The sequence below is a fragment of the Symphalangus syndactylus genome, chromosome 5 (assembly GCF_028878055.3).
Source record: "Symphalangus syndactylus isolate Jambi chromosome 5, NHGRI_mSymSyn1-v2.1_pri, whole genome shotgun sequence".
Taxonomy (NCBI): domain Eukaryota; kingdom Metazoa; phylum Chordata; class Mammalia; order Primates; family Hylobatidae; genus Symphalangus; species Symphalangus syndactylus.
Genome location: NC_072427.2, coordinates 82,342,269 through 82,368,918, shown reverse-complemented (window position 1 = coordinate 82,368,918; position 26,650 = coordinate 82,342,269). Strand labels below are relative to the sequence as shown.

General features: G+C 46.1%; 1 protein-coding gene and 1 pseudogene across 1 annotated transcript; both read right to left on the bottom strand.

Moving 5' to 3' along the window:
- Positions 1–280: 280 nt before the first annotated feature.
- On the bottom strand, positions 281–12,639 carry LOC134736565 (uncharacterized). The gene is made up of 3 exons (XM_063638502.1): positions 12,554–12,639; positions 11,584–12,456; positions 281–9,865 (listed from the first exon to the last, which is right to left on the bottom strand). Exons 1-3 carry the CDS (start codon positions 12,637–12,639, stop codon positions 9,832–9,834), a joined length of 993 nt encoding a protein of 330 aa, XP_063494572.1. The 3' UTR covers positions 281–9,831.
- Positions 12,640–14,229: 1,590 nt separating this feature from the next.
- LOC129483128 (large ribosomal subunit protein uL23-like) lies at positions 14,230–26,112 on the bottom strand (annotated as a pseudogene).
- Between the last annotated feature and the right edge of the window lie 538 nt (positions 26,113–26,650).

The window sequence follows — 26,650 nt, the reverse complement described above, 5'->3', positions numbered from 1 at the left end:
TATTAGTTATTAATCTTAATGTTTATCATTGTTTTATTACCAACATCGGGAATGAAATCACCCTGTGATATTGTTCTTCATATTATAGGGAGATATTGCTTCTAATATCACAGTGGGTGGACCCCTCGTGTGTATACTCTGTGACAGTGTTTTTTATATCCTAAGGAGGTATTACTCCTAATGTCACAGTGGGTGTTCACCCTGTGTTATCATTCTTATTTGACCTGAATGCCTTTTTAAACCCACACTACAAAAGGAATGGAACACATAAGAAGATATGGAGATTGGACCATGCTGCCGTGTGGCCACCGCAGGACACCTTTAATATCCCTGTTTCTCAGGCTGTCGACGAAGGGGTTCAGCATGGGGGTGACCACCGTGTACATCACCGAGGCCACTGCAACCTTTCTGGGGGAAGAGGACACATCTGAACTGAGGTCCCCTCCAACGCCTCTTCCATAAACCCAGCAAACAACTGACAGGTGAGACCCACAGGTGGAGAAGGCTTTATACTTCCCACCTGACGATGACAGCCTCAGAATGGAGGAAACCATTTTATAGTAAGAGGAAAGGGTCCCCGAGATGGGAAGGAACCCAAATACAGCAGCAGGAAAATACATGATTATGTTATTGGTGAAGGTGTCACAACATGCAAGGTGGGGGAGTTGAGAAGGGTCACAGAAGAAATTAGGAATTTCCGCACCCTTGAAGCAGGTCGTTAGCAAGGCAATCAAGTTGTGCAGCTGGGAGTCTAGAAGACTGAGAAGAAAAAAAAAAAAAAAGGCAACCAAACTAGGAAGCCACAGAAACACGGGTTCATGATGGCCGAATGATATAGAGGGTGACAGATGGCTACAAACCGGTCATAGGCCATCACACTCAGGAGCGTGTCTCTCTTCCATGCTTCGAAAAATGGCAAACAGAGACATCTGATTCAGGCAGCCTGCCTAGGAGATGACTCTGCCGTGAGATTGGATGTCCACAATCGTCTCGGGGACCGTGGCGGAGGTGAAACCCATGTCAGGCGAGGACAGGTTGGAGAGGAAGAAGTACATGGGGGTGTGGAGGTGGGAGTCAGGGCTGATGGCCAGGATGATGAGCAGGTTCCCCAGGACGGTGACCAGGCACATGGACAGGAACAGCCCGGCGAGGATCGGCTGCAGTTCTGGATCCCCTGAGAGTTCTAGAAGGAGGAATCTAGAGACATCGGTTAGATTCTGTGGGTCTGCATGGTTTGGACACCTTTTGCCTAGAAAAGGGTCTTGAAAAATGGGAAACAAGTAAACCAACACCCGGCATTGTGTCTGCATTTTGGATAGAAGCAATTCACAAGTAATGTTTTCAGATTTCAGAGCAATCCACGCTCAGCAATCTTTTGCAGTTCTGACAAACTCAATTGTCTTCTAATGCTTTCATCATTGATTTCTGTGTTCTTCACTTCTTGCTGTACACGCCTGCCTTAGAGACACTAGATTCAAGAATGTTCCAAGAACCAGATCATCATATATAACAAATGCATAACTGCTAGAAAATACAGCCTATCTTGTCCGAAGAAAAATACGTAACAAAGCCGTTCTCTTCACTTGAAGAAAAAGGTTATCCGAATTAAAGGAAATTAAGAACTCAAATATTTTATTTTATTCTACTAGATTGATACAAATTCCCTTGATTTAGAACATTTATAAACACTGTATAGCAGCTGAGACCGGGCGGGGCGCGGTGGCTCATGCCTGTAATCCCAGCACTTTGGGAGGCTGAGGCGGGCAGATCACCTGAGGTCAGGAGTTCGAGACCAGCCTCAACATGGGGAAACCCTGTCTCTACTAAAAATACAAAATTAGCTGGGCGTAGTGGTGCATGCCTGTAATCTCAGCTACTCGGGCGGCTGAGGCAGGAGAATTGCTTGAACCTGGGAGGCGGAGGTTGCGGTGAGCCGAGATCAAGCCATTGCACTCCAGCCTGGGCAACAAGAGCTGAGACCATGTCAGCTGGAAATGAAATGAAAGCTGATAGTTCATAAGCAGAAAATAGTTCCACATGCCGGTTAGGTCCTAGTGATTTCATCGTTCCGTTTTCTGACTTTTCACCTTCAGCAGGAGAGTAATTGCTTCCTCAAATCGGTGGGTCTTCTTTGAAAATTCACGTCAGCTACAACTCCTGTCCTTAGCTTAGGTGGACTTAGAGTTTTCATCAGAAAGTTCGGCCAGACGCGGTGGCTCACGTCTGCAATCCCAGCACTTTGGAAGGCTGACGAGGGCGGATCACGGGGTCAGGAGATCAAGACCATCCTGGTCAACATGGTGAAACCCCGCCTCCACTAAAAATACAAAAACTTCTCCCGGTATGGCGGCGGGTGCCTGTAGCCTCAACTACTCAGGAGGCTGAGGCAGGAGAATGGCTTGAACCTGGGAGGCAGAGGCTACGGTGAGCCGAGATCACACCACTGCACTCCAGCCTGGGCAACGGGAGCAAAACTCCATCTCAAAAAACAAAAAACAAAAAGAATCAAGTAAGTCAAAGTCACACTGATGACAGCCAATTGTTGTGAACCAAGGAAGTGTCAATTCAAGAATTAACATAGATTTTGACTTTTGCTATCTCTTCTGTGCCAAGCAAGATACAGGCTCTGGGGAATCAGAAACAAAAGGGACTCACTTGTTCCTCTCACAATACTCAGTACTTACTGAGATAAGGACAGAAGAAAATGTCCTGTCTGGAATGCAGGGAAACCGGAACTTCAGGTCAGGGGATATTTCCGTTGAACTGTATGGAGTTGAAGCTTAAAATAGTAACGAGTGTATGGGAGATTCACTTTGCCTTGACTTTCCGCAGCCATCACAGAGAGATCACGCAGCGGGCACCCACGATCGGTTTCATCATCGCTCGCTTCCATTAGATCACCTAGAAATCAGCTCAGATGAGAGTGCTGAGTCTCAGAGGATGGACATCTCACCGCCTGCCATACAGAGAAGTAGAAAGGGTGGTATTCCAAATTCATGGCCAGACTCTAAGTCCCGGGTACTTTACTTCATGGTCTTCCAACTCTCAAAAAGTTGTGGTTTGGGTTTTGTTTTTGTTTTTGCTTTTTTGAGACGGAGTCTCGTTCTGTGGCCCAGGCTGGAGTGCAGTGGAGTGATCTCGGCTCACTGCAGCCTCCGCATCCCAGGTTCAAGCTATTCTCCTGCCTCAGCCTGCCGAGCAGCTGAGAGGACAGGCGCCCACCACTATGCCCAGCTCCTTTTTTTCTATTTTTAGTAGAGACGGGGTTTCCCCGTGTTGTCCAGGCTGGTCTCGAACACCTGACCTTGTGATTCGCCTGCCTCAGCCTCCCAAAGTGCTGGGATTACAGGCGTGAGCCACCGCGCCCAGCTTCCAAAAGTTGTAAGCAGAGCTCAGAGGTCTTAACCATGGGCATGTCTTAGGAGCATTTTTTGAGACGCTTTCCAGCTTCCTCAGTAGGAATGGAAGCCAAACTCCGAATCGATGACTCCTTTGAGGCAGCCGAGAGCTGTAAGGAAAGCCAGGAACAGGGGCAAGGGAGAGATGCATCCCGAATGATCCTGTGCCCGTTCTTTCTGGAACCTTTGATGTGATCTCAGCTGCCCTTTCTCTACTTGACACAGTGATTGTGGCACCCACTGGTCTAGCTGTGGTCTACAAGGAACCCCCAAAGGGAAGGGCACAGTGAGCAGGGGCATCGGCCTGAGTGACAAGGATTTGAGAGGGCAGCTTGGATGCAGGGAGAGGACTGGCCAAATGCCATGTGTCCGGACTTAGACTGCCTGGTTGAAATTGGACTTCACCCTTTTCGACTTCGTGATCCGGTACAAGTCCTATGAAAATGCGTTGCTCCTTCTCTAGTCCGTAAAATCATCATGAAATGTGCACTCGTAACTGGGAAACTACACAGATGAAATGAAACAAGCTGCATAGAGCACAGAGCTCAGAGCCTGGCCTTTAGGAAGCCCTCAGTGAGGGTTCATGATGCCCTGGTGTCTGTCTTCATCCTCTTTGTCCTCATCATCACCTTCATCATCTTTGCTGTTCTTAGGCAATAGTTTAGAGGGACTCATTCCCTGCTATCTTGGGTGAGGTGTCTATGAAAAGGACAACTCAGTGGGGGAGGAAGGCAAAAGTTTGAATAAGATTTCTGAGGCCCCCTCACCACAAGCAAGAACAGAAACTCCACAGTCTGCTGAGCTGACAGGTTGCAGCTTGGTCTCCTCCCATCTGCCCACCGCACTGTCCTGTTTGTCCTGAGGATGAGGAAACAAAGCGAGGCTCCCGAACGTCCCTCAGCTGAACTGCCCTTCCCCCCTGCCAGGCCATGACCGCGGAGAACAGGTCCACGGTCCTCCCTGCGTGGTGCATGATGGAGGCTCAGACTCCGTCCTCAAGGCTGGCAAGAAGACAGGGTGAGACATGAGCCTCCTGATACAGGTGACGGGTGTGGAGCCCCCAGGACTGGAACCTCAGACTGCAGGGCTGGAGGCACAGACTGAGTATTGACTATTCTATGGCCTGGGGGGCTCAAGGCACAGAGCTCCTCATTAGCCAAAGTCGCCCAAGCTCCCCAATCTCTAAAGATTTCCTCATAAGACTGCAGGAAGAAGAAGAGAAAAGGGAGTGTCCATAGAAGCTTTGGGGCTCTTCCTGTAATCAGGAGGAAGCTTGCGTGTATTCTTCGCTTCTTTCTTTTCTTTCTAAAGATCCAACTGCTTTCATTTTCATCTGTTATTATGGGAAAATATACCACGTATCAATACTAAAAGTTGTAAATAGATATGATTTCATCTAGAATGGCCGGTATAAACATTGACAATTTCCACTATTTTTCAGTTGACAGTTGAATGACATTAAGTACGTTCACATTGTTTAGCAACCATCACCGCCGTCATCTCCAGAACAGTTTTTTCTTTCAAAATGGAAATGGCACCCATTCACCAAACTCTCCATTCCTCTCTCTCGCCCACCTCGGGGGCCACCATTCTGATTTGCAACTCTATGAGTTTAACTACTCTAGGCACTTGATAGAAGTGGAATCATACCGTGTTGAATTAGTTTTTCTGTTTTTCTGTTTATTTATTTATTTTTTTTTTTTGGAGACAGAGTCTTTCTCTGTCGCCCAGGCTGGAGTGCAGTGGCATGATCTCGGCTCACTGCAACCTCCACATCGTGGGTTCAAGCGATTCTTGTGCCCCAGTCTCCCGAGTAGCTGGGATTACAAGCGTGCGCACCCACGCCCAGCTAATTTTTGTGTTTTTAACAGAGACGAGTTTTCAGCATATTGGCCAGGCTGCTCTCGAACTCCTGACCTTAAGGGACCCGCCTGCCTCAGCCTCCCAAAGCGCTGGGGTTACAGGTGTGAGCCACTGAGCCTGGTCGTGTTTATCCTTTTGGGATTTCTTTATTTCACTGACGATAATGTCTTCAAGGTTCATCCATGTTGCAGCCTGTGTCAGAAGTGCCTGTCTGGTTTTGTTTTTTGGTTTTGTTTCATTTTGTTTTGTTTTGTGTTTACATGGAGTCTCACTGTCGCACAGGCTGGAGTGCAGTGGCACAATCTGGGCTCACTGCAACCCCCGCTTCCCAGGTTCAAGCGATTCTTGTGCCTCAGCCTCCCGAGTAGCTGGGACTATAGGCACACGCCACCACGCTGGGCTAATTTTTTGCATTGTCTTTTTTTTTTTTTTGAGACGGAGTCTTGCTCTGTCACCCAGGCTGGAGTGCAGTGGCACGATCTTGGCTCACTGCAAGCTCCACCTCCCAGGTTCACACCATTCTCCTGCCTCAGCCTCCCAAGTAGCTGGGACTACAGCTGCCCGCCACCACGCCCGGCTAATTTTTTGTATTTTTAGTAACACGGGGTTTCACCATGTTAGCCAGGATGGTCTCGATCTCCTGACCTCGTGATCCGCCAGCCCTGGCCTCCCAAAGTGCTGGGATGACAGACCTGAGCCACCACATCTGGCCAAGATTTTCTTTTGTTCCCACATCTAAGTGAAGACATGTAATATTTGTCATTCTGTGCCTGCCTTACTTCACTTAACATACAGACCCTGCAGTCGCATCCATTTTTTCTGCAGTGGAGAGGATTTTATGCCTTTTTAGGCTGGATAATACCACATAGTGTGTGTATACCACAGTTTCTTCATTGAAACAAAATTCAAAAAAGCAAATATTTTTAAAATGTCTCGGAATGTGAAACTTTAGGGATACTGTGCCCATTTTATTCTTTTCTATTTCCCATTTTATATGTAAGTGTATAATAAAGCAGCAATCAATGTGTGTAGAGATCTGTGACTTCAACAAATGTAAAAGAAAAATGCTAAGTGGTGGATGGGCACCGTCACTCACGCCTGTAATCCCAGCACTTTAGGAGGCCGAAGCGGGCGGACCTCCTGAGGTCGGGAGTTCAAGACCAGCCTGACCAGTATGGAGAAACAATGTCTCTACTAAAAATGCAAAAAAGAAAACAAAACTGAATGGGGCGTGGTAGCACATGCCTGTAATCCCAGCTACTCGGAAGGCTGAGACAGGAGAATCGCCTGAATACGGTAGGCAGAGGTTGCAGTGAGCCGAGATCGTGCCATCGCACTCCAGCCTGGGCAACAAGAGTGAAACTCTGTCTCAAAAAAAAGAAAAGAAAGAAAAAGAAAAAGAAAAGAAGAAAAAAAGAAAATATTACTCCCATTATCGCAGGGGGTGTTCAGCCCTGATGATATTGTTTTCTAATATCCAGGGAAGGAGAGTATGATATTACTCCCAGTATCACAGGGGGTGTACACCTTTTTGTGATATTGTGTCTAATATCCAAGGAAACAGAGGATGACATTACTCCCAATATCGCAGAGGGTGGACACCCCCCTGGGATATGGTTCCGAATATCCCAACGGGGAGAGGATGATATTACTCCCCATATCAACCCTGGAGGGTTATCTTCCGCCCCTACTCTTGGCCACCGCTTAGCCGGAGCTGGTCTTCTCTCTTGGCCCGTCTCAGTGAAGAAAAGTCTCCATTCCTCCTCTCGGGGGACCATAAGGGTCATAGTGACTCCCGTTCCGGGTAGCTTTAGCAGCAAAGAGCCGTGCTCTGTCAAAGAGACAGTGCCTCTCAGCTTGTTAAGCAAGTCCCTCCCCAACAAGGGCAAGGGACAGTCAAGCATGGGCAAAAACTGATGAGTCACTGTATGTCCTCCTACAGTGCAAGTCCCAGGCAAGCAGAAAGCTTGCTTTGCTGAAACCCCCGTGGCTCCGATGATGTCAATAGTCTTTCTGGAGAAGGGGGCGACCGGGGCGGTTACTAGCGAATGTCCTGCACCGGTATCTATGAGAAAATCAACGCCTCTACCCCCGACGGTCATTCTGACCATAGGCTCTTTGGGGACACTTGAGCCCGCTCTCCCTCAGTCCAAGAACCCTTCTGCCAGGTTGAGCAGGGCCCCTTCCTCCTTGTCCGGGGCCTCCTGCTCTGAGTCACCTTGTTTTCTTTTAAGCTGAGGGCATTTGTTCTTCCAATGTCCTATTTCTTTACAATAAGCACACTGGTTACGCTGCCAACTCTGACAGCCAAGCTGAGTTTCTTTCCCAGGGCCCCCCTTCCCTTGCCTCTTTGGGGGGACCCCTCTGATTCCTGAAGCTAACAGGCAGGTCGGTGTCGCCGGGCCTGACGTTCATTCTCTGTGCGGTGTTCCTTACGGCTTACTGCATCCCTGTTTACAAACACCTGCTTAGCTCTAATAATTGTGATGTATCCGTCCCTGCAAGCCCAGACTGTTTCTGCAGTTTTCTTCTCATGTCTTCCGTGCTTTGACGGACTCAAGCCATGTGAAGCATGTGCTGATTTTCAGGGCTACCGGGATCAAAGGGAGTATACATACGATAGGCCTCACAAAATCTCTCATAGAATTGTGCTGGATTTGGCCGGGAGCGGTGGCTCAAGCCTGTAATCCCGGCACTTTGGGAGGCTGAGGTGGGCGGATCACAAGGTCAGGAGATCGAGACCATCCTGGCTAACACAGTGAAACCCCGTCTCTACTAAAAATACAAAAAAAAATTTGCTGGGCGTGTTGGCGGGCGCCTGTAGTCCCAGCTACTTGGGAGGCTAAGGCAGGAGAATGGTGTGAACCCAGGAGGTGGAGCTTGCAGTGAGCCAAGATCGCACCACTGCACTCCAGCCTGGGGGACAGAAAAAGACTCCGTCTCAAAAAAAAAAAAAGAATTGTGCTGGACTTTCTTCTTTTCCCCGAATGACCTCAGAGACCTTGTTAACGTTTGTGGCCTTCTGAGCTCCCCTCTTGAATGCTTCCAAGAGAGCTTCCCTGTCTTGGTTTAGCCTTTGCATATCCTCTCTTTCATTTGGGTCCCACTGGGGGCCAGTTCCTGGTAACTGGGTCCTTCCATACTCTTGGGGGTTTTTATAATCAGCTGGTGCATGTTCCTCTAGCCACTTAGTTGCTGCTAGGAACACTCTCCGCCTTTCATCTCTGTGAAAGACTCGGTTTAGCCTTTGCATATCCTCTCTTTCATTTGGGTCCCACTGGGGGCCGGTTCCTGGTAACTGGGTCCTTCCATACTCTTGGGGGTTTTGATAATCAGCTGGTGCATGTTCCTCTAGCCACTTAGTTGCTGCTAGGAACACTCTCCGCCTTTCATCTCTGTGAAAGAGGAACATGAGCAACCGGTGGCAATCAGCCCAGGTGGGGGTGTGGGTCTGGATAATAGTTTGGAGCAAATCAATTCGAGCTTGTGGCTTTTTGGTATAGGACGGGGTATGGTTTTTCCAGTTGAGAAGGTCGGCACAGGTGAAGGGCTGGTAGAGAAAAACACGCCTCTCCACCACGTGACCATCCTTATCTATCCCAGTATACCGCTGCTCTGTCAGGGGCATCTGTATCCGTGTTCTGGGTCAACGAGCTGTCAAGGGAGGGGTTTCTCCCAAGGCCTCACCTCCTCTCTTGTCTACTCTGGGTGGCCTAGGGATACGCTTGTCTTGCGGAGGCACAAGCACTGTGGGCTCAAGAGTGGGGAGCCTCTTTCCCTGGTAAGGGGAGGGCACCACTGGGATCACTGGTGCCATCTCCTGCAATGGATCTTCTGACGTTGGGTCGAACAGAACTTGAGGAGTTGATTTCCCTGGGCGGGTGGAGCGGGATCCTTCCTTAGTTGTCTGTCCCTTGGCTACTAGTATTGCTGCTGCTTGCCCTCTTAGCCACTGTGGGGGGTCTAGCGACAGCTGTCACCAAGTGTCTATGTATGGGAAGCGGTCTAGTTATCCTTTCCCAGTTACCATGTGCCACACTTGAGAAACAAGGGACCTGTCCAGGCTTCCTTCTGACGGCCAACCCACTTCTAATGTTGGGCAATCTATTTCCCATGAAGTTTGAAGTTCCCCGGTGGTCTGATGGTTAGGAGTCGGCGCTCTCACCGCCGCGGCCCAGGTTCCATTCCCGGTCATGTGAACCAAAAAGTGGAGCAGGACGAGCCGCGGACAAAACCCCTCAGACGCCAGATTCAAGAAGGAAGAGGTTCCTTTTAATCGGCCGGGGGTGTCGGCAGACTCGCGTCTTAAAAGCCGAGCGCCCCGAAGGAATACAGACTTCCTAGGCCTTTTCTCAGGGCTTACAACTCTAAGAGTTTCCACGTGAAAGGGTCCCGACGGATTCAGAGCACATGTGCTGAGTGGGGGAGGGGGGGTTCATCTTTTCACCTCAGGCCGGCTCATCAGTGGCAGCGGCTGGTCTTGCCACTGACTTCAATCTTCTTGGTTTTCAACTTTTACTTCCTCCTCCTCTTCAGAGACAGGAGACAGAAAGAGAAATGCCTTCTCTCCTCAGGGCCACAGGATGATATGACTCCCAATAATACTGTGAGGAAGGTCGCAATATTACTTATCAAAATTAATAATATCAATTACTAATTGATATTAATTATCAATATCAATAACTGATCGTATAATTTTTAAAATCAATACCAATAATAATGATAATTGATATTCAAGAGTCATACTGATAACAATAAATTATTAATATTAACTATTAATAACGCCTGATATTAATAACTGGGACTGATCAGATTCATTAGAACACAGTAATATTAGCTCCTAATAATTAATATTAATCTGAAAACTTTTCATTAGCAATTATTTCTTAACATTAATATTGGTAATTCATATTAACGTGACTCGTAAATGAGTAACAAGTAATACTAATATGACTCCTAATACCGCAGTGGGAGTACCCCCACCTGCAATAGTGTTCCTAATGTCCAGGGACGGATAGCGCATGGTATTACTTTCAATATCGCAATAGGTGTACACCCACCTGCCAATATTGATCCGAATAGAATCTCCAGGGGGTGGAGGACCCCCATCGCAGGGGGGTGAGGTGCCCCCCGCGAGGCGGGGCATAAGAGCCAGCCCCTCTGCCCCCCGAACTCTTAGGACCCCCATCACAGGAGGGCGAGGCGCTCCCCGCGAGGCGGGGCATAAGAGCCAGCCCCTCTGCCCCCAGGGTTCTTAGGACCCCCACCGCAGGGGGGCGAGGTGTAAGAGTCAGCCCCTCTGCCACCCTGGCTCTTAGGACCCGCGGTGGACTCACAGCCTGTTTACCATATTGTGAGTAATATCATCTAACCCTCTGGAAATTGTCAACTATTGCACAGACGGGTGTACACCGGCTTTGTACAGAGGACGTACACCTGTCTGTATTCGAGTAATATCATCTTCTTCCTCCCTGAAGATTAAGAACAGTATCACAAGGGTGTTTCTACTCCTTGAGATATTGGGTGTCACGTCCTCCTCTCCCAGGTTGCAATTAGAATGCTAACCCTAACCCTAACCCTAACCCAACCCTACCCTAACCATAACCCTAACCCTAACCCTTAACCCCAACCCCAACCCTTAACCCTAACCCTAGCCCTAACCCTAACCCCTAACCCCAACCCCAACCTAACCCTAACCCTACCCTAACCGTAATCCTAACCCTACCCCCTAACCCTAACCCTAACCCTAACCCCTAACCCTAACCCCTAATCCTAACCCTAACCCAACCCAAACCCTAAGCCCTAACCCTAACCCGTAACGCTAACCCCAATCCCTAACCCCTAACCCTAACCCTAACGCTAACCCAACCCTAACCCCTAACCCCAACCCCAACCCCAACCCTAACCCTAACCTGGGCCCTAACGACAACTCTAATCCTAACCCTAGGTTCCTTACTAAGTTTGTATGTACTTTGTTAATGTGGATTATTACGATTACTGTGTGAGGACTGCACAGCAGCATGGGGATTGCCAATATTACGTTAATTTTTTTTATTGAGGCAGTGCATTAGCATTACAGGTGCTTGTGACATGAGTAATGTGGGTGTCATATTTTGGGTGTCATGTCTGCATTAGCAGTGCTGCATTTGTGTTTCGAAGCTGCAGTGTGGACCTGGCACTGTGGCCCCTTGCCTTCGCTTGGGAGAACTTTGGTGGGCAGGATTCAGAGGGGCTTTTGGTTTCCCATTTTGCACACTGAACCCTTCTAACTGGTCTCTGAACTTGATTATTCAGGGCTGCAAACAGGAAGGATTTTACTCACCGTCGATGCTGCCCCGAGTTGTCCCAAAGCGAGGCAGCGCCCCCAACGTCTGTACTGCGGAGAATGGTGCTCCGCCTTTGCGGTGTCCCCCAGGTCTGTGCTGAGCAGAACGCAGCTCCGCCCTCGCGGTGCCCCTGGCCCGCACGCACAGGTCTGTGCTGACAAGAACGCTGCTCCGCCTTCGCAGTACCCCGGAGTCTGTGCGGAGGAGAATGCAGCTCCGCCCTCGCGATGCCCTCTGGGTCTGTGCTGCGGCGAACGCAGCTCCGTCCTCGCAAAGGCACCGCGCCCGCGCAGGCGCAGGAGAGGCGCACCGCGCCCGCGCAGGCGCAGGAGAGGCGCACCGCGCCCGCGCAGGCGCAGGAGAGGCGCACCGCGCCCGCGCAGGCGCAGGAGAGGCGCACCGCGCCCGCGCAGGCGCAGGAGAGGCGCACCGCGCCCGCGCAGGCGCAGGAGAGGCGCACCGCGCCCGCGCAGGCGCAGGAGAGGCGCACCGCGCCCGCGCAGGCGCGGAGAGGCGCGGCGGGCCATCGCTCCGCGGCGCAGGCGCAGAGAGGCGCGGCGGGCCGCGCCGGCGCAGAGAGGGGCGGCGCGCCGTCGCTCCGCGGGGCAGGTGCAGAGATGCGCGGCAGCGCGGCCCCCGTGGGGAGGGGTGGCGCACGGCAGAGATGCACAGCGGCGCGTCGCCGGTGGGGCGGGTGCGGCGCAGGCGCAGGCCTGCACGCCGCCGGGCCGCGGGTTGGGGGGAGCGTTGCAGGCACACAGGTGCACATTCGCACGCCGCCGGGCGGGGCGGCGGGGGTGGACGCGGTGCAGGCAGAGAGACGCACGTCGCCAGGGGTGCGGCGCACAGACGGGTGGAACCTCAGTAATCTGAAAAGCCGGGCACTACAGGAGCTGCTTGCTCACGTTGCTGTGCCTCTGCGCCTCCTGCTGGCACCTAGGGCAACTGCAGCGCCCTCTTGCTTACACTGGTGGCCAGCGCCCCCTGCTGGCGCCGGGGCACGCAGGGCCCTTTTGCTCACAGTATAGTGGCAGCACGCCGCCTGCTGGCATCTAGGGACGTTGCAGGGCCCTCTTGCTCACAGTGTAGTGGCAGCATGCTCGCCTGCTGGCAGCTGTGGACACTGCTGAGCCCTCCTGCTCCAAGTGTAGTGGCGGCTGGCTCCCCTGCTGGCAGCTGGGGTCACTGCTGGGCCCTCTTGCTTTTAGTGTAGTGCGGGCAAGCCCTCTTTTGGCACCTGCGGACACTACAAGATCCTCTTGCTCCCAGTGTCGTGGCAGCACGCCCCCTGCTGGCAACCAGGGCACTGCAGGATCCTCTTGCTCATGTTGTGGTGCCCGTGTGCCACCTGCTGGCAGCTAAGGACACTGCAGGGCCCTCTTGCTCACAGTGTAGTCGTCGTATAGCCCTGCTGGCAGCTGGGGACACTGCTAGGCCCTCTTGCTGGCAGTGTCGTGGCAGCATGCCACCTGCAGGCAGATGGGGACTATGCAGGGCCCTCTTGCTCCCGGTGTGACGGCTGGGGTCCGCTACTGGCCACCTCCTGCACCACTTAAAGTCAGAGCGCCAGTTATTAAGCCCCATCAGTTCTGTAAATTCAAACTGAAATGGAGCTATTACTGGGGAGAGCTGATGTCCCAGTTCTTGTCTAACTTGGAAGAAAGATTTTCACCAAGAGGCAGTACGAAGATGGCAGATAACTTCATTCAAAAGAAATACAGTGTAAAGAGCTTATTGTAGAAAAATAGGGAGGAGTGGACTGATCGTGCATGAAAACAGCCTAAGAGTCCTGTGCAGGGAATTTTATTTTAGACTTCTTCACATTCCTGCCTCTGTCTCAAGTCTCCGCCTGTTTTCTTTGTCTCGTTTTCCTGCTACTGCCTTAGGTCCCCGACTTGCCCCACTTAGGCATGTGGGACCTCCTCGCTGTTGGTTGAGGTACATGTGTGGTGATCAATCCAAATCCACTCTGGCACCAGCCTCTTTCCCGCCATCACAGGCCGGCTGACAGCGGTCACGTTTGTACCTACTGCACCTGCCCATCTCTTTTGAATGTCCTTCTCTGCCCTAATCTGTACTTATGGTGCCAGGTTTCTCTTAAGAATGTCCCCTTTGTTGTTCTTATCAGCATGTACCTAGCAATATTCTGACATTTTTATTGCAGAACGAATGATGATTGGGGCATCTTAAGAAGAGTTCTAGGGTGTTTCTTTCTGCATAGGTACCTCTTCTCCCTCCTACCTACAATTGACAAGTGCCCATCCACTCCAGCACTAGAGATGCTACTAACGTGAATTTTTGGTGGTCCCTCCAGGAGAGCCTTCCCAGGCTTTCCCTTTTTCAGGAGCTCCCCCTCCTGTTCATATCTAGCTATCTATTCTAACGGAGCCCACTATCCTGTGTCCTTCCCAAAAATAGTGAGGGAATGATTAATTGGAAGCCATAAGAAATGACATCCGTGTAGATGAAAACTTTACAACTTACACAAATAATCACTCAAAATCATCCTTACACTAAAAATCAAAAACTATACCATTTCTAGAAGAAACTATAGAAGAAGAGCTATGTGCCTTTGGGTTTGGTAATGAATTTTAACAACTGACAGAAAAGGTTGATATACACAGAAGAAATGACAATGTGGATTTCTTAATATTCAAAGTTTATACTCTGGAAGAGACCTTGTTAAGAGAACAAAAAGAAAAGCCACATATTGAAGAAAATATTTGCAAAATACAGATCTCAGAATTTGTATTCAAAATATATAAAAATTGTTAAAACTAAACAATAAGTTAAACAGCCCAATTAAAAATGCACACAGATCTGAACAGACACCTCACCAAAGAAGATCTACAGATGCCAAGTAAACATACAAAAAGATACTCAACATAATAGAGAACTGAAAAGCACAATGAGATAGCACAGCTGGTCTATATGTCTTAGAACTGCTAAACTCTAAAAAATGACAAATCGCTGGAGGAAAAACAAGAACTCTTTTCATTGCTGGTGGAACACAGTGTGTAAGACCAAAATATGCCACCCCAAAATATAATGGTAGGAAACCAGAATATGCAACCCCAATATATGTCCCTTCGGCTTAAGAATTATTCCAAGCTGATTATTTTGAAAAAAAAAAATTCTAACGAAGTTCTGAAAACAAAGTAGAAGTTGCACTTGTGTAAGGAAAATTTACATGTATCAAGGAAATCCCCATTTAAAAGCTACCTCTCTTGACACCAAGAAGAGAAGGATAACTAAATCACTAAAGAGTCTTATCAATGGAGAATGCACGGACTTAACTCTGTATAACAAACCTTACCCTTGTCTACTGTGCTTTTGCTGGTTGACTACTGCACCTCACATCTTCTTTCTTTAAGTTAAAGATAGTATTTATGCTTGAATTGAAAGTCATCTGTGGGAGATTTACTCATTTTTCTGTGAGTATCTCCCATGTATCCATAAGGTATACATGTTTTTAAACTTTTCTGTTTTTCCATTTTAATCTGTCAGTTTTTACAGAGGGTCCCATCTAAGAATTCCAAAAACATAGGAAATTTTTTTCCTCCCCATTACAAGTTGGGCAGTTTTTTCTAAAGCTAAACAAGTCTCACCTTACAATCCAAAAATCACATTCCTAAGTATTTTGACAACTACTTTGATGTTATTTCCAAACAAAAGCTACCACGCAATTACTTACAGAAGCCCTATTCATAATGACCAAAGGAAAAAAAAGGAATCAGAAAGTCTTACAATAGATCACTGTGTGGGAATCCACTCAGACATCAAAAGCTGTTATAAAGATTATGTAAATGAAAACATTTGAGATACCAAAGATAAAGGAAGAAATCTTACCAGAACTTACTTTATCCAATCAAAGCAGAGCTCCCAGAAAAATACAACTGCCATTAACCCCATCCAAGGAGTTTCTTGCAAATTCAGCTGCCACGGAGACAGCATACTCTTTCCCATTAGCACTGACAAATGAAAATGAAATCCTAAGCTCCCAACTGACTGAACAGACCCACCCTTGGCTGAGGGGACCCCAGAGTAACTTTCAAAACTGAGTTCTCAGCTTTGCTAGGATGGGATGATGGGGGTCAGTTACACATCGTTATACCCCCTCCTTTGCTAACCATGATGAGGCTTTCTTCCCTAAGGATTTAGCAGAAACCAGCCCTTTCAAAGGCTCCACCACTGATGTCAGCCTCTCCTTTCTTGCCTGATAAGATACCACCCATGACGGAGAGGTTCTGGCCAGTGTACAGAGGATGCACAGAGCGAGTTTTCATGTCCTCTGCTTCACCTTTTAATGTCAGAGGGCTGAAAATTCCACCCTGGGATCATGCTAACACTGCCATTTTTTGTACATGGGACCCATGAAGAAGCAAGAAACTCAACTGCGCATGCATGCATTTCTCCTTCCATAAATATTCATGACTCCTCCTAGAGCTTATTAAATAAATGTATTTGGCCATTCCACTCAGCATAAATTACTATTTCCTTTACCTCCTCCTTGAAGCATCTGTTTCTGGCTTCTGGCTGGAGGCTATGCTTCCCAGCCTGCCAGAAGGACAACCCTGCAGGCTGCAACCCTTTATAGGAAATACATCTCTCACTGGGTGCAGTGGCTCATGCCTGTAATCCCAGCACTTTGGGAGGCCGAGGCAGGTGGATCACCTGAGGTCAGGAGTTTCAGACCAGCCTGTCCAACATGATGAAACCCTGTCTCTACTAAAAATACAAAAAATTATCCTAAATTGACTAATTTAAAATTGACTAAATTCTCCATTCTCAAACCTCTGCTGACTATGAGTTCCACCAATATGGAATTACTTCTACTTCCTTCCCTGTTTGGATGACTTTACTAAGAATTATTTCAAACTTTAGTGGCTCCTTTGAGAAAATTTTTATCTTCAAAATTGCCTCCTTTTAGACCTTTCCTTTCCCAACTGAGTCTCTCAACTCCCTATAATCACTGAAATTTTAGGCACCCTGCTCCATGCCTTGGAGGCTCTCAATGTGCTGAAGAATCTGCAAAAGCAAACACCTGGGGCTGAAAAATAAAATAGAAAAAAAAATTATTTCTCACCCTCCATAAGATTATACGTCAAAACAAAACAAAAAAAACCTTAATCTCCAAAAATGCTGGTGAGAGAAAAGCTTTAGCCCTCATATGAAGAAGAAAAAAACTTGTTCCGTTTTCCAGATACAGAGTTATAATACAAATATAAAATGGGGCAAAGACAAAAACCAATTCTTCTATATAAACTAGTGAATTTTGTAGTTATTGTAATCACATTAGTCAGGGTTCTCCAGAAAGGCAGAATCAATAGGATATATGTAGATAGACAGATGAGAGAAGATTCATTAGGGGAATTCGTTCACATAATTATGGAGGCTGAGAAGTTCCACAATAGCCTGTCTCCGAGTTGGAGAACCAGGAAAGCTGGTAGCATGGCTCACTCCAGACACAAAAGACTCAGAATCAGGGAAGCCAGTGGTGTAACTCTGATTCTGAGGCCAAAGATCTGAGACCCTGAAGTTCTGATGTCGAGGGCAGGAGAAGAAAGATGTTTCCATTTCAGAAGGAGATAATTCACCTTTCCTTTTCCTTGTTGTTCTATCTGGGCTCTCAACCAATTGGATGATGCCTGTATTCATCCATTTTTATACAGCTATGAAGAAACACCTGAGTCTGAGCAATCGATAAAGAACAAAGAGGTTTAATGGGCTGACAGTTCCACATGGCTGCAGGGGCCTCACAATCATGGCAGAAGGGGAAGCAAAGCCGTCCTTCTTCACATGGCAGCAACAAGGAGAAGTGCTGAGCCAAAGGGGAAAAACCCCTTATGAAACCATCAGATCATGAGAACTCACTCACTGTCATGGGAACAGCATGGCAGTAACCACCACCGTGATTCAATCACCTCCCACTGGGTCCCTCCCACGACATGTAGGGATTATAGGAACTACAATTCAAGATGAGATCTGGGTGGGGACACAGCCAAACCATATCAGTGCCCATCCACATTGGGTCATGGTTATCTCAGTGTCTTCCAGAAACACCCTCACAGATATGCCCAGAAATTGTGTTTTACCAGCTATGTGTGTCTCTTAATCCAATTAAGTAGATGTCTAAAATTAACCATCAGAATATTTATGCCCGATTCATGGCTGAAATTTCAGGATGAAAGCTATGAAATCTCTATCTGTGTTTGTATATCTATTAATGTATGTTATGTATATGTAATATTTTCTTAATTCCAGATAGCATTGCAAAATTCACTTATAAAATCCTCTAAAAGTGCTCTATTCTAACTTGGCTTGGAAAAAAATAAGGATTTATAAATAAATATTCACCAAACCCTAGAAATATAGAAAATGATCAAATGTTTTTTAAGTTAACACAATTTGGATAAAACTTAGTTAAATAAGATTAATATAATATTTTTGGTGTAATAAAACAACTATGTCTTCAAAGGTATCACTATTGAATATAAAACAAACATAAATTCCTATTCTGCTTGAGTTCCAGTCAAATAAGCTAATATTATACTTACTAGAAATGTAAAATCTTAAAGCTTATAGATTTGATTCTAATTAATTTGTCATTCTTATGAAAAATGTTATTTTCTTATGGTGAAAAGATACACAAATATTTAGAGTTAGCCAGCTGGACTCAGTTTAGATGATCCCAATTTTGTTGCGACATCCAAAACATCATAATCAGGAGCCAGTCGAACATATGCCTTCTTCTCTTTATCAGGACAAATGAGGGTGGTGACCTTGGCCACATCACTGTCATAGCGCTTCTTCACAGCCTGTTTGATCTGGAGCTTCTGGCTTTAACATCCACAATGAACACAAGCGTGTTGTTTTCTTCTATCTTCTTCACCGCCGACTCAGTGGTCAGAGGAAACTTGATGATAGCATAGTGGTCAAGCTTGTTTCTCCTGGGGGTGCTCTTCTGAGGATATTTGGGCTGCCTCTGGAGTCGCAGTGTCTTGGGCCGCCTGAAGGTGAGTGACATGCGGATCTTCTTTTTTGCGTGTGGCTGTGGACACCTTTCAACACTGCCTTCGTGGCCTTTAAAGCCTTCATTTTGGCTTCGGCTTTAGGAGGGGCAGGAGCTTCCTTCGCTTTCGGCGCCATCTTATGAAAAGCGAAAAGCATTATTTCAAAAATAATCTGTTTACAGTAAATCTGCCTAATAGTAGTTTCCAAAGTACTTTTGGTAATTTTTAACCTTAAAGTTAAGCTAAGTAAAAGATTTGCCTTAAGCCGGGAGCGGTGGCTCACGCTTGTAATCCCAGCACTTTGGGAGGCCGAGGCGGGAGGATCACGAGGTCAGGAGATCGAGACCATGGTGAAACCCCGTCTCTACTAAAAATACAAAAAAATTAGCCGGGCGTGGTGGCGGGCGCCTGTAGTCCCAGCTACTCGGAGAGGCTGAGGCAGGAGAATGGCGTCAACCCGGGAGGCGGAGGTTGCAGTGAGCCGAGATTGTGCCACTGCACTCCAGCCTAGGGGACAGAGTGAGACTCCGTCTCAAAAAAAAAAAAAAAAAAAAAAAGATTTGCCTTAAATATCTAGACATTTATAAATAAGATACAATACTAAAACGTTAATTACTGAACATAAATAATTCAAGTTTATATACTTTTGGCTTCCTATTTTTAGAGAGAGACTAAAGATATTTTGGCCCATTAATAAACATCTTTTCTGCCACACTGAGAAATTGTATTATGAGGAAACACATCCCTCTAGATGTTGGGAGATGGTATATTCCTACATTTTCTAACCTACTATAGAATGCTAATATACGACAGGTTATAACTGTCTACTTCCTAGTTTTCTCTGGAAAATAAGAGATTACTAAGTATTAAAATTATAATCAATGTATGTAAATAAAACTACTAGAAATAATAGAATAACTAGAAACAACTCTATGCAAAATATGCAAGAAAAGTAGGGCATGTTTCACAAGTAAAGTAGGTTGTATATTTTATAAGGAAAATGATACATAAGATACAAATAAAAAGAGATACCTAACCTTCCCTGTGTTATATTTGTGTGGGTAAAATGTTATGTTTTCAGAAATTATATAAAATTCCTGGAAATGTGTCAATGTCCTCCTTATCGGTGCTATGTGCCAGTATAGAGTAATGAGTCAGATTTCCAATTATTATTTTAAATTTTGTGCCAGGCGCACTGGCTCATGCCTGTAATCCCAGCACTTTGGGAGGCTGAGGCGGGTGGACCACAAGGTCAGGAGATCCAGACAATCCTGGCTAACCCGGTGAATCCCCGTCTCTATTAAAAATACAAAAATTAGCCAGGTGTGGTGGCAGGCATCCATAGTCCCAGCTACTTGGGAGGCTGAGGAAGGAGTATGGTGTGAACCCGGGAGACGGAGCTTGCAGTGAGCCAAGATCGCGCCACTGCACTCTAGCCTGGGCGACAGAGCAAGACTCTGTCTATAAATAAATAATGTTGTATGCCACAGAAAAAATCAAATATCCTTGTCAGTTGTGGTATAATGAACTCTCATCAGATCTTTCATCACAGCCATTTCATGCTCTTTGTCATTTAGATATTATTTCCCCCTGATGCTTTCCTGAAAGCTCCTGCAATCAGCTACAGGTCAGAATGTCCATCTCCAACACAGAACTCCCTCTGAGACTCATGGAAAAGACTATGACAGGTACTCTGGTTATAGGCTTCTGATGATATTGCTTAAATAACTTTAAGACCATACACTTGACTCAGTGAAGATCTCCAGAACTCTGGTTGAGAAATTGACGGGTTCATGACACTGCTAACCCAAGATCCAACAAGACTGGAATTGATTACATGGCACTGAATGAACTGATGAAAATTGATTATAATTTTATAGCTTTTTGGAGCATTGCTGGTTCTTTAATGTTCTAGTTTCTGGATTTAAGAAATCTCTTTCTCTTAATCTAACTGTAACTTACAACAATTTAGTAGATTATACCTTTGTAAACAGAAATGAAGCATTTATCTTTTTTCTCTGCCTGATTTTTCCAGAATTTTGAAATCCTTACTGAATACTTTTATTTTCAAGATGATATAGTTGTTAGCAAAAGTCCAGTAAGAATCTATTCACCTTATAACAGGACATAATTGGAAATTTTGGTTATATTATCAAGGTTTTTACTGGAATATCATATTTAGGACGTGTACCTAAGATCAGTTATGACCAGCAATTTTAAGGAAGTAAGGTTGACTTTTATGGAGACAATGCTTACAAAGCACTGTGAGAAATGGGAAAGTTCTTCCTCAAAGATTATAAAGTCACAGCTATCCACTATTTGTGTGTGTGTGTGTGTGTGTGTATTCCAAATCACTTGTACTAGCTTGCTCTAGCATGCCTGGACAGAACTAGACAAGCCCCAGCCCGTAGTGCATGCCATTCCTTATTTGGAGATGCTTCCTTAACTATCCCTGGGCAACTTCCTTTTCTTTCTTTGTTCTATTCCCCTTACCTAATTAAGAAAGTTTTAAACTAACAGCCAATCAGGTAAAGTGTAAAATGTGAGGTCCTATTTCAGCCAACGGAAACTGGACACAGCTCTAGGGTAGACGTATCAGGTTATAAGTAACTCTGTCTCCTTTGTTTGGTGTGCTCTTGTGGCTGGACAGCTATTGAGTAGCACCTTTTATGCAGAAAGTAAAGCTTGCCTTGCTAACAGATCATTTGTTTCCACGTTAATTCTTTTTTTTTTTTTTGGAACACCAAAAACTTCATTCACAACAGCACTCTGAGAAAAGCCAGCCTGATACCTAGATTACAGGGTTCGCAGCCTTACAGGTTAGTAAAGAAGGTAATTTCCTGGTAGGCCCAGGAATTTAGGGATATTTTGGGGGCCTCAAGAAGAGAGGAATCCACACAAAGCTATAAGGACTGCAGCTGAAATCTGATAGTATGTTCTTAGCTTGGCTTTTAGTCTGCATAAGGCCTTTAAAAGTCAAATGTGAGATTCTGTATGAAAACTTCCAGCAAGGAAACTTGAAAGCACCTATGTGCTCATCTCCTGTTCTTGCTGCACTTACGTAAATAATCAAGCAAAATCTAACAAAACTAGACCCATTTTTAAAATAAGAACAGTCTTACTTTGATTATGATCAAAAATGATGGTTACTACAGAGAGAAATTTTATGTTTCAATGGAAAACTATAACTTGGCCGGGCATGGTGGCACACCCCTATAATTCCAGCACTTTAGGAGGCCAGGAGTTCAAGACCAGCCTGGGCAACATGGTGAAACCCCATCACTACCAAAAATACAAAAATTAGATAGGCATGATGGCATGTGCCTGTAGTCCCAGCTAATCAGGAGGCTGAGGAGGGAGGATTGCTTGCACCCAGGAGGTAGAGGTTGCAGTGAGCTGAGATTGCACCTTTGCACTCCAGCCTGGGCGACAGAGCCAGACCCTGTCTCAAAAAAATATTTTTTTAAAGGAAAACTATAGCCATTGTGGGTTATGAGATTCTAGCCTCGTTTCTTGTTTCTGGGATATTTTTACCTCTTTGTAAACTAGATCCTGCCATCTGATGAATTTTGTCCCACAATGATACTTGGGGAACAAGAAGCCAAGTATTGTCTCTCCTACTAGTGTATCTACTGTCAGTTAATTTGAAGGTCTCCAACCCTGGAACAAAGTTAGAACAGGAAGGTTTTGCTCTCCAATTGGGAAAGAGCTCCCAATGGCCAAAGCAGAAACAAATTCAGCAACAAAACACTGCAACATTGAATAATAACCAAAGCTTAAAGTAACTGTCTATGTGTCCACATTTATACAAATAAGTGCATAAGCAAATAAAGTTGAATAGAATTCTCCTTTACAAAAGAATTCCAAATAATTGATATAGACACTCAGCCATCAAGGAGGTGGAGCTAACATCCCACGCCTTAAATGGGGGCTGTGCATAGTGACTTCCTCCAGAAGAATACATACAATATGGACAAGTAACTTCACAGTAGAGAAACTGGACAAACACTAGTTCAGCCGGGTGATCACAGTTAATACCAATGGTGATAATTCACCTCGACACCATGAAGTGACAAGAATAGCACTTCACCGCTGTGATCTGCTTCCCCGAAACCCATAACCCCAGTCAACTTATCAGAAAAGCACCAGGTAAATAAAAATGGGAGACATTCTACAAAACACCCGACCAGTCCTCCTTAACACCGTCAAGGTCATTGGAAGAGGGAAAGTCTGAGAAACCGTGACAGCCAAGAAGAGCCTAAGGAGACGTGACAACGAATGTTATGTGGGATCCCAGGTGCCACCCTGGAGTAGGGAAAGATAGAACTAAGTGTAAACAGTAAAGTAGAGGTTCCTCTTCAAAGACTTTCCTCCCCATCTAATTAGGAATAAATAGTAACTTCTCTTAGATGTAAAAATTATTCAAAGACCTGTGCTAACATTCTTAAATATCTGCTGGCCGTAATAAAGAACTCAATGTACTTTATGTTCTTAGCACCCACAATTTAGCCTAAATATTTGCCCTGGCATGCTTATACTGGTCCAAGAAAGCATTAGGACATAGCCTGTTTGTCTTCCTTATTTGAAGGTGTTTTTACCTTTCACAGCATTCCACAAGTTACTTCCTCCTTCCTTTGTTGTCCTCTGCCTTTGCCTCTTTTAAAAATTTCTAAGTTGCTAACCAATCAGGACAAATACAGAATGTGAGGTCCTGTTCCAGCCAATGGAAACTGGACACAGCAGTAGGGTGGACACGTCAGGTTATAAATGATCCTGTCTCCTTTGTTCGGTGTACTCTCGTGGTAAAACTGCTGGCGAATGTACCCTTTATGCAGAAAGTGAAAAAACGGCCTTGCTGAGGAAATTAAATTTCTGTTCAAGTGCTATTTCTTTACGGCACTGAGGAACAAGCATTTCTAACATAAGGAACTCCAAATAAAATATGGGCTTCAGTTAATAATAGCATATCAACATTTGTTCATTCACTGTGACAAATGATGTGAGACATACTGACAGAAGATGTTAATAAGAAAGGAAAGGCCGGGCGCGGTGGCTCACGCTTGTAATCCCAGCACTTTGGGAGGCCGAGGCGGGCGGATCACGAGGTCAGGAGATCGAGACCATCCTGGCTAACATGGTGAAACCCCGTCTCTACTAAAAATACAAAAAAAATTAGCCGGGCGTGGTGGCGGGCGCCTGTAGTCCCAGCTACTCGGAGAGGCTGAGGCAGGAGAATGGCGTGAACCCGGGAGGCGGAGCTTGCAGTGAGCCGAGATCGCGCCACTGCACTCCAGCCTGGGCGACAGAGCGAGACTCCGTCTCAAAAAAAAAAAAAAAAAAAATAAGAAAGGAAACTGGGTTGAAGCTACGTGGGAAATCTGTGTTTTCTTTGCCATTTCTGTATAAATCTAAAATGACTCTAAAATAAAACTTAATTTAAAAGTTGTCTTTTTTCAAACACCTGCTTAATTATTTGTACTAGTAATTTACCCTGTTAACTATTCCTGTCTTTTAGTAAGAGCATTTATGACACAAAAATTAAAGCATACAGATTAATATCTAATTCCAAATAAATGCCTCTTTACATGTTTTATGTTAAAGTAATAACATAGGTGTATAAACTTACTTAACATAATTTCTTCTGGTACTGTGGCTGTGTCTTGGGTTCACTCTCTAAAAAGGTGGTCAGTCGCCTTTTAGACAACCAGGAAAAAAATTCATTTTAGAGACTCTATTTCAATTCATGGTTGAACATTGTCAAAAGAATGTTTTAAAAAGTTCCTTAGTATCCAAGATTTAAAAAAAAAAGTTTCAATGGCAAATCGATTCATCGTGACTGGATCACTTACTCGAAAATATCCCTGTCTTTGTTTTCCATGCAGGTTTTTTAGCAATAATACAATAGAACGCAATATTGGCCACTGGGGAAAAAATATTCAAAGACAGAATGTGAATAGAATTTGTAACCATGATAATTTAATGTTTCATTGTGATATTTTCTAAAACAGAAGAGTTTAAGAATATTCAAAGTCAATTTCCTCAATGATACTTTGCAAAAAGTGATGAAACTAGAGAAACAAAAATGGCAGGATATTCTGAGTGATTTTAGATGTTGCTAGGTTTTACGGGAAAAAAAAATTTACCTGTTAGAGGATCACAAATAATTATTGGAAGCCCAAACTCTGAAATGTTTCCAAATTTAGTTGAACTTGTAAGTAATTATAATGTCAATATAGCTAGTCATAAAGTTAATGATAAAAGAGGACCCATGCCTTATTTATGTAATAAAATATACAATGAATGATTAGTGCTCCTAGGAAAATACGCTGGACTTGAAATACAATTGAGAGTGTCAGAATCTGCCGGGCGCGGTGGCTCACGCCTGTAATCCCAGCACTTTGGGAGGCCGAGGCGGGCGGATCACGAAGTCAGGAGATCGAGACCACGGTGAAACCCCGTCTCTACTAAAAATACAAAAAATTAGCCGGGCGTGGTGGCGGGCGCCTGTAGTCCCAGCTACTCGGAGAGGCTGAGGCAGGAGAATGGCGTGAACCCGGGAGGCGGAGCTTGCAGTGAGCCGAGATCGCGCCACTGCACTCCAGCCTGGGCGACAGAGCGAGACTCCGTCTCAAAAAAAAAAAAAAAAAAAGAGTGTCAGAATCAAAAGATATTTGATTGTGTAACAGAAGTAGCCCATCATGAACAAATGTACCATCTCACAAAGTATGCTCACGTTAAACATACTGTCAAAACAATGGAAGAAAGCTGCTTTGCCTCTGTCGAAAGAAAGGAATAATGGAGACAGTCCAGCTTAGGGAATTATTAGGTTGGAAACACACAATGCTGTCATAAGAATGTCCTGGCCAGGGATGTAACAGTGAACAACTCTGGCAGGTGTAGGAAAGGGTCGCAGCCATCATATCCCGTCCCCAGACGCTCAAACTACATCTGCATATATGTATGTGTTAGTATTTGGTACATGTTATTTCGTGTGGGGAGGTATAAACAATGCATTTAAACTTTACGTTTCTAGTTATAATATGCCTGTTGTTAAATCTTTCTATACCGTTTCAACTGCTTCAATGCTGTGAGACAAATGAGCTATTAAAACACGAAAATGAAAGCGCCGGGGACTCCGCAGCGCCGGCCGGTCCGCAGCCACCACCCTCGCCGCCCTGATGGCGCCTCTCAGCGTTGCTCCTTTCTCCGCGCCAGGATCTCTCCCCAGAAACGCGCAGATCCGGAAGCCACGCTGTGCTACGCTGTCAGGACGCGCAGCTCCCGCCTCGCTAAAGGGACACCGTTTCACAACGAGCCACGCAGACCGTGACAGGGAAGTAAGGCCCACGGCAGCGCTCCCTCCTCAGCACTCGCGGCCGCGGACAGGACGCCTTTTCCTCCTCCTCCTCTCACCTGGTGACCGGGTGTCCCGAACCGCGGCCGCTCCCGGGCGGGTCCTGAAGAGAACGCGGCTGCGCCTTCCCGGTCGACTCCCCGGGGCGACGAGTGCGGATCCGCGGCGGTTCCCGCGCGAGCTCCAGGTTGGGCGGGAGCCGGGCGCCCCCTCGCGGCAGTCCTGGGGAATCTCTGAAAATCAGCGTTCGGGTGGTTCCAGGCCGCGATTTTGGAAATGTCAACTGAAATCAAGGCCACCATCCCGTGCCTCGATCGGAACGGAGGGAGATTTTAAAAACTAAAAAAGATGGCCCAGGCGCGGTGGCTCATGCGTGTAATGCCACCACTTTGGGAGGCCGAGGCGGGCGGATCACCTGAGGTCGGGAGTTTGAGACCAGCCTGACCAACGTGGAGAAACCCTGTCTCTACTAAAAACACAAAATTAGCCGGGCGTGGTGGCGCATGCCTGTAATCCCAGCTACTCGGGAGGCTGAGGCAGGAGAATCACTTCAACCCAGGAGGCGGAGGTTTTGGCGAGCCGCACCACTGCACTCCAGCCTGGGCAACAAGAGTGAAACTCCGTCTCAAAAAAATAAAATAAATAAAATAAAAACTAAAAAAGATGTCCAGTAGGCAAAAGTCAGTTGAGTTTCTT

What these genes read in the sequence shown, in the direction of transcription:
- LOC134736565 (XM_063638502.1), bottom strand. Translation starts at nt 12,639, where the DNA reads ATGCCAGCAGGCGGCGTGCTGCCACTATACTGTGAGCAAAAGGGCCCT. An exon ending in AGGGGGCGCTGGCCACCAGT is followed by an intron (nt 12,457 to 12,553) that starts GTAAGCAAGAGG and finishes CCGGCTTTTCAG; the next exon opens with ATTACTGAGGTTCCACCCGT. An exon ending in AACTCGGGGCAGCATCGACG is followed by an intron (nt 9,866 to 11,583) that starts GTGAGTAAAATC and finishes CCTTCCTCACAG; the next exon opens with TATTATTGGGAGTCATATCA.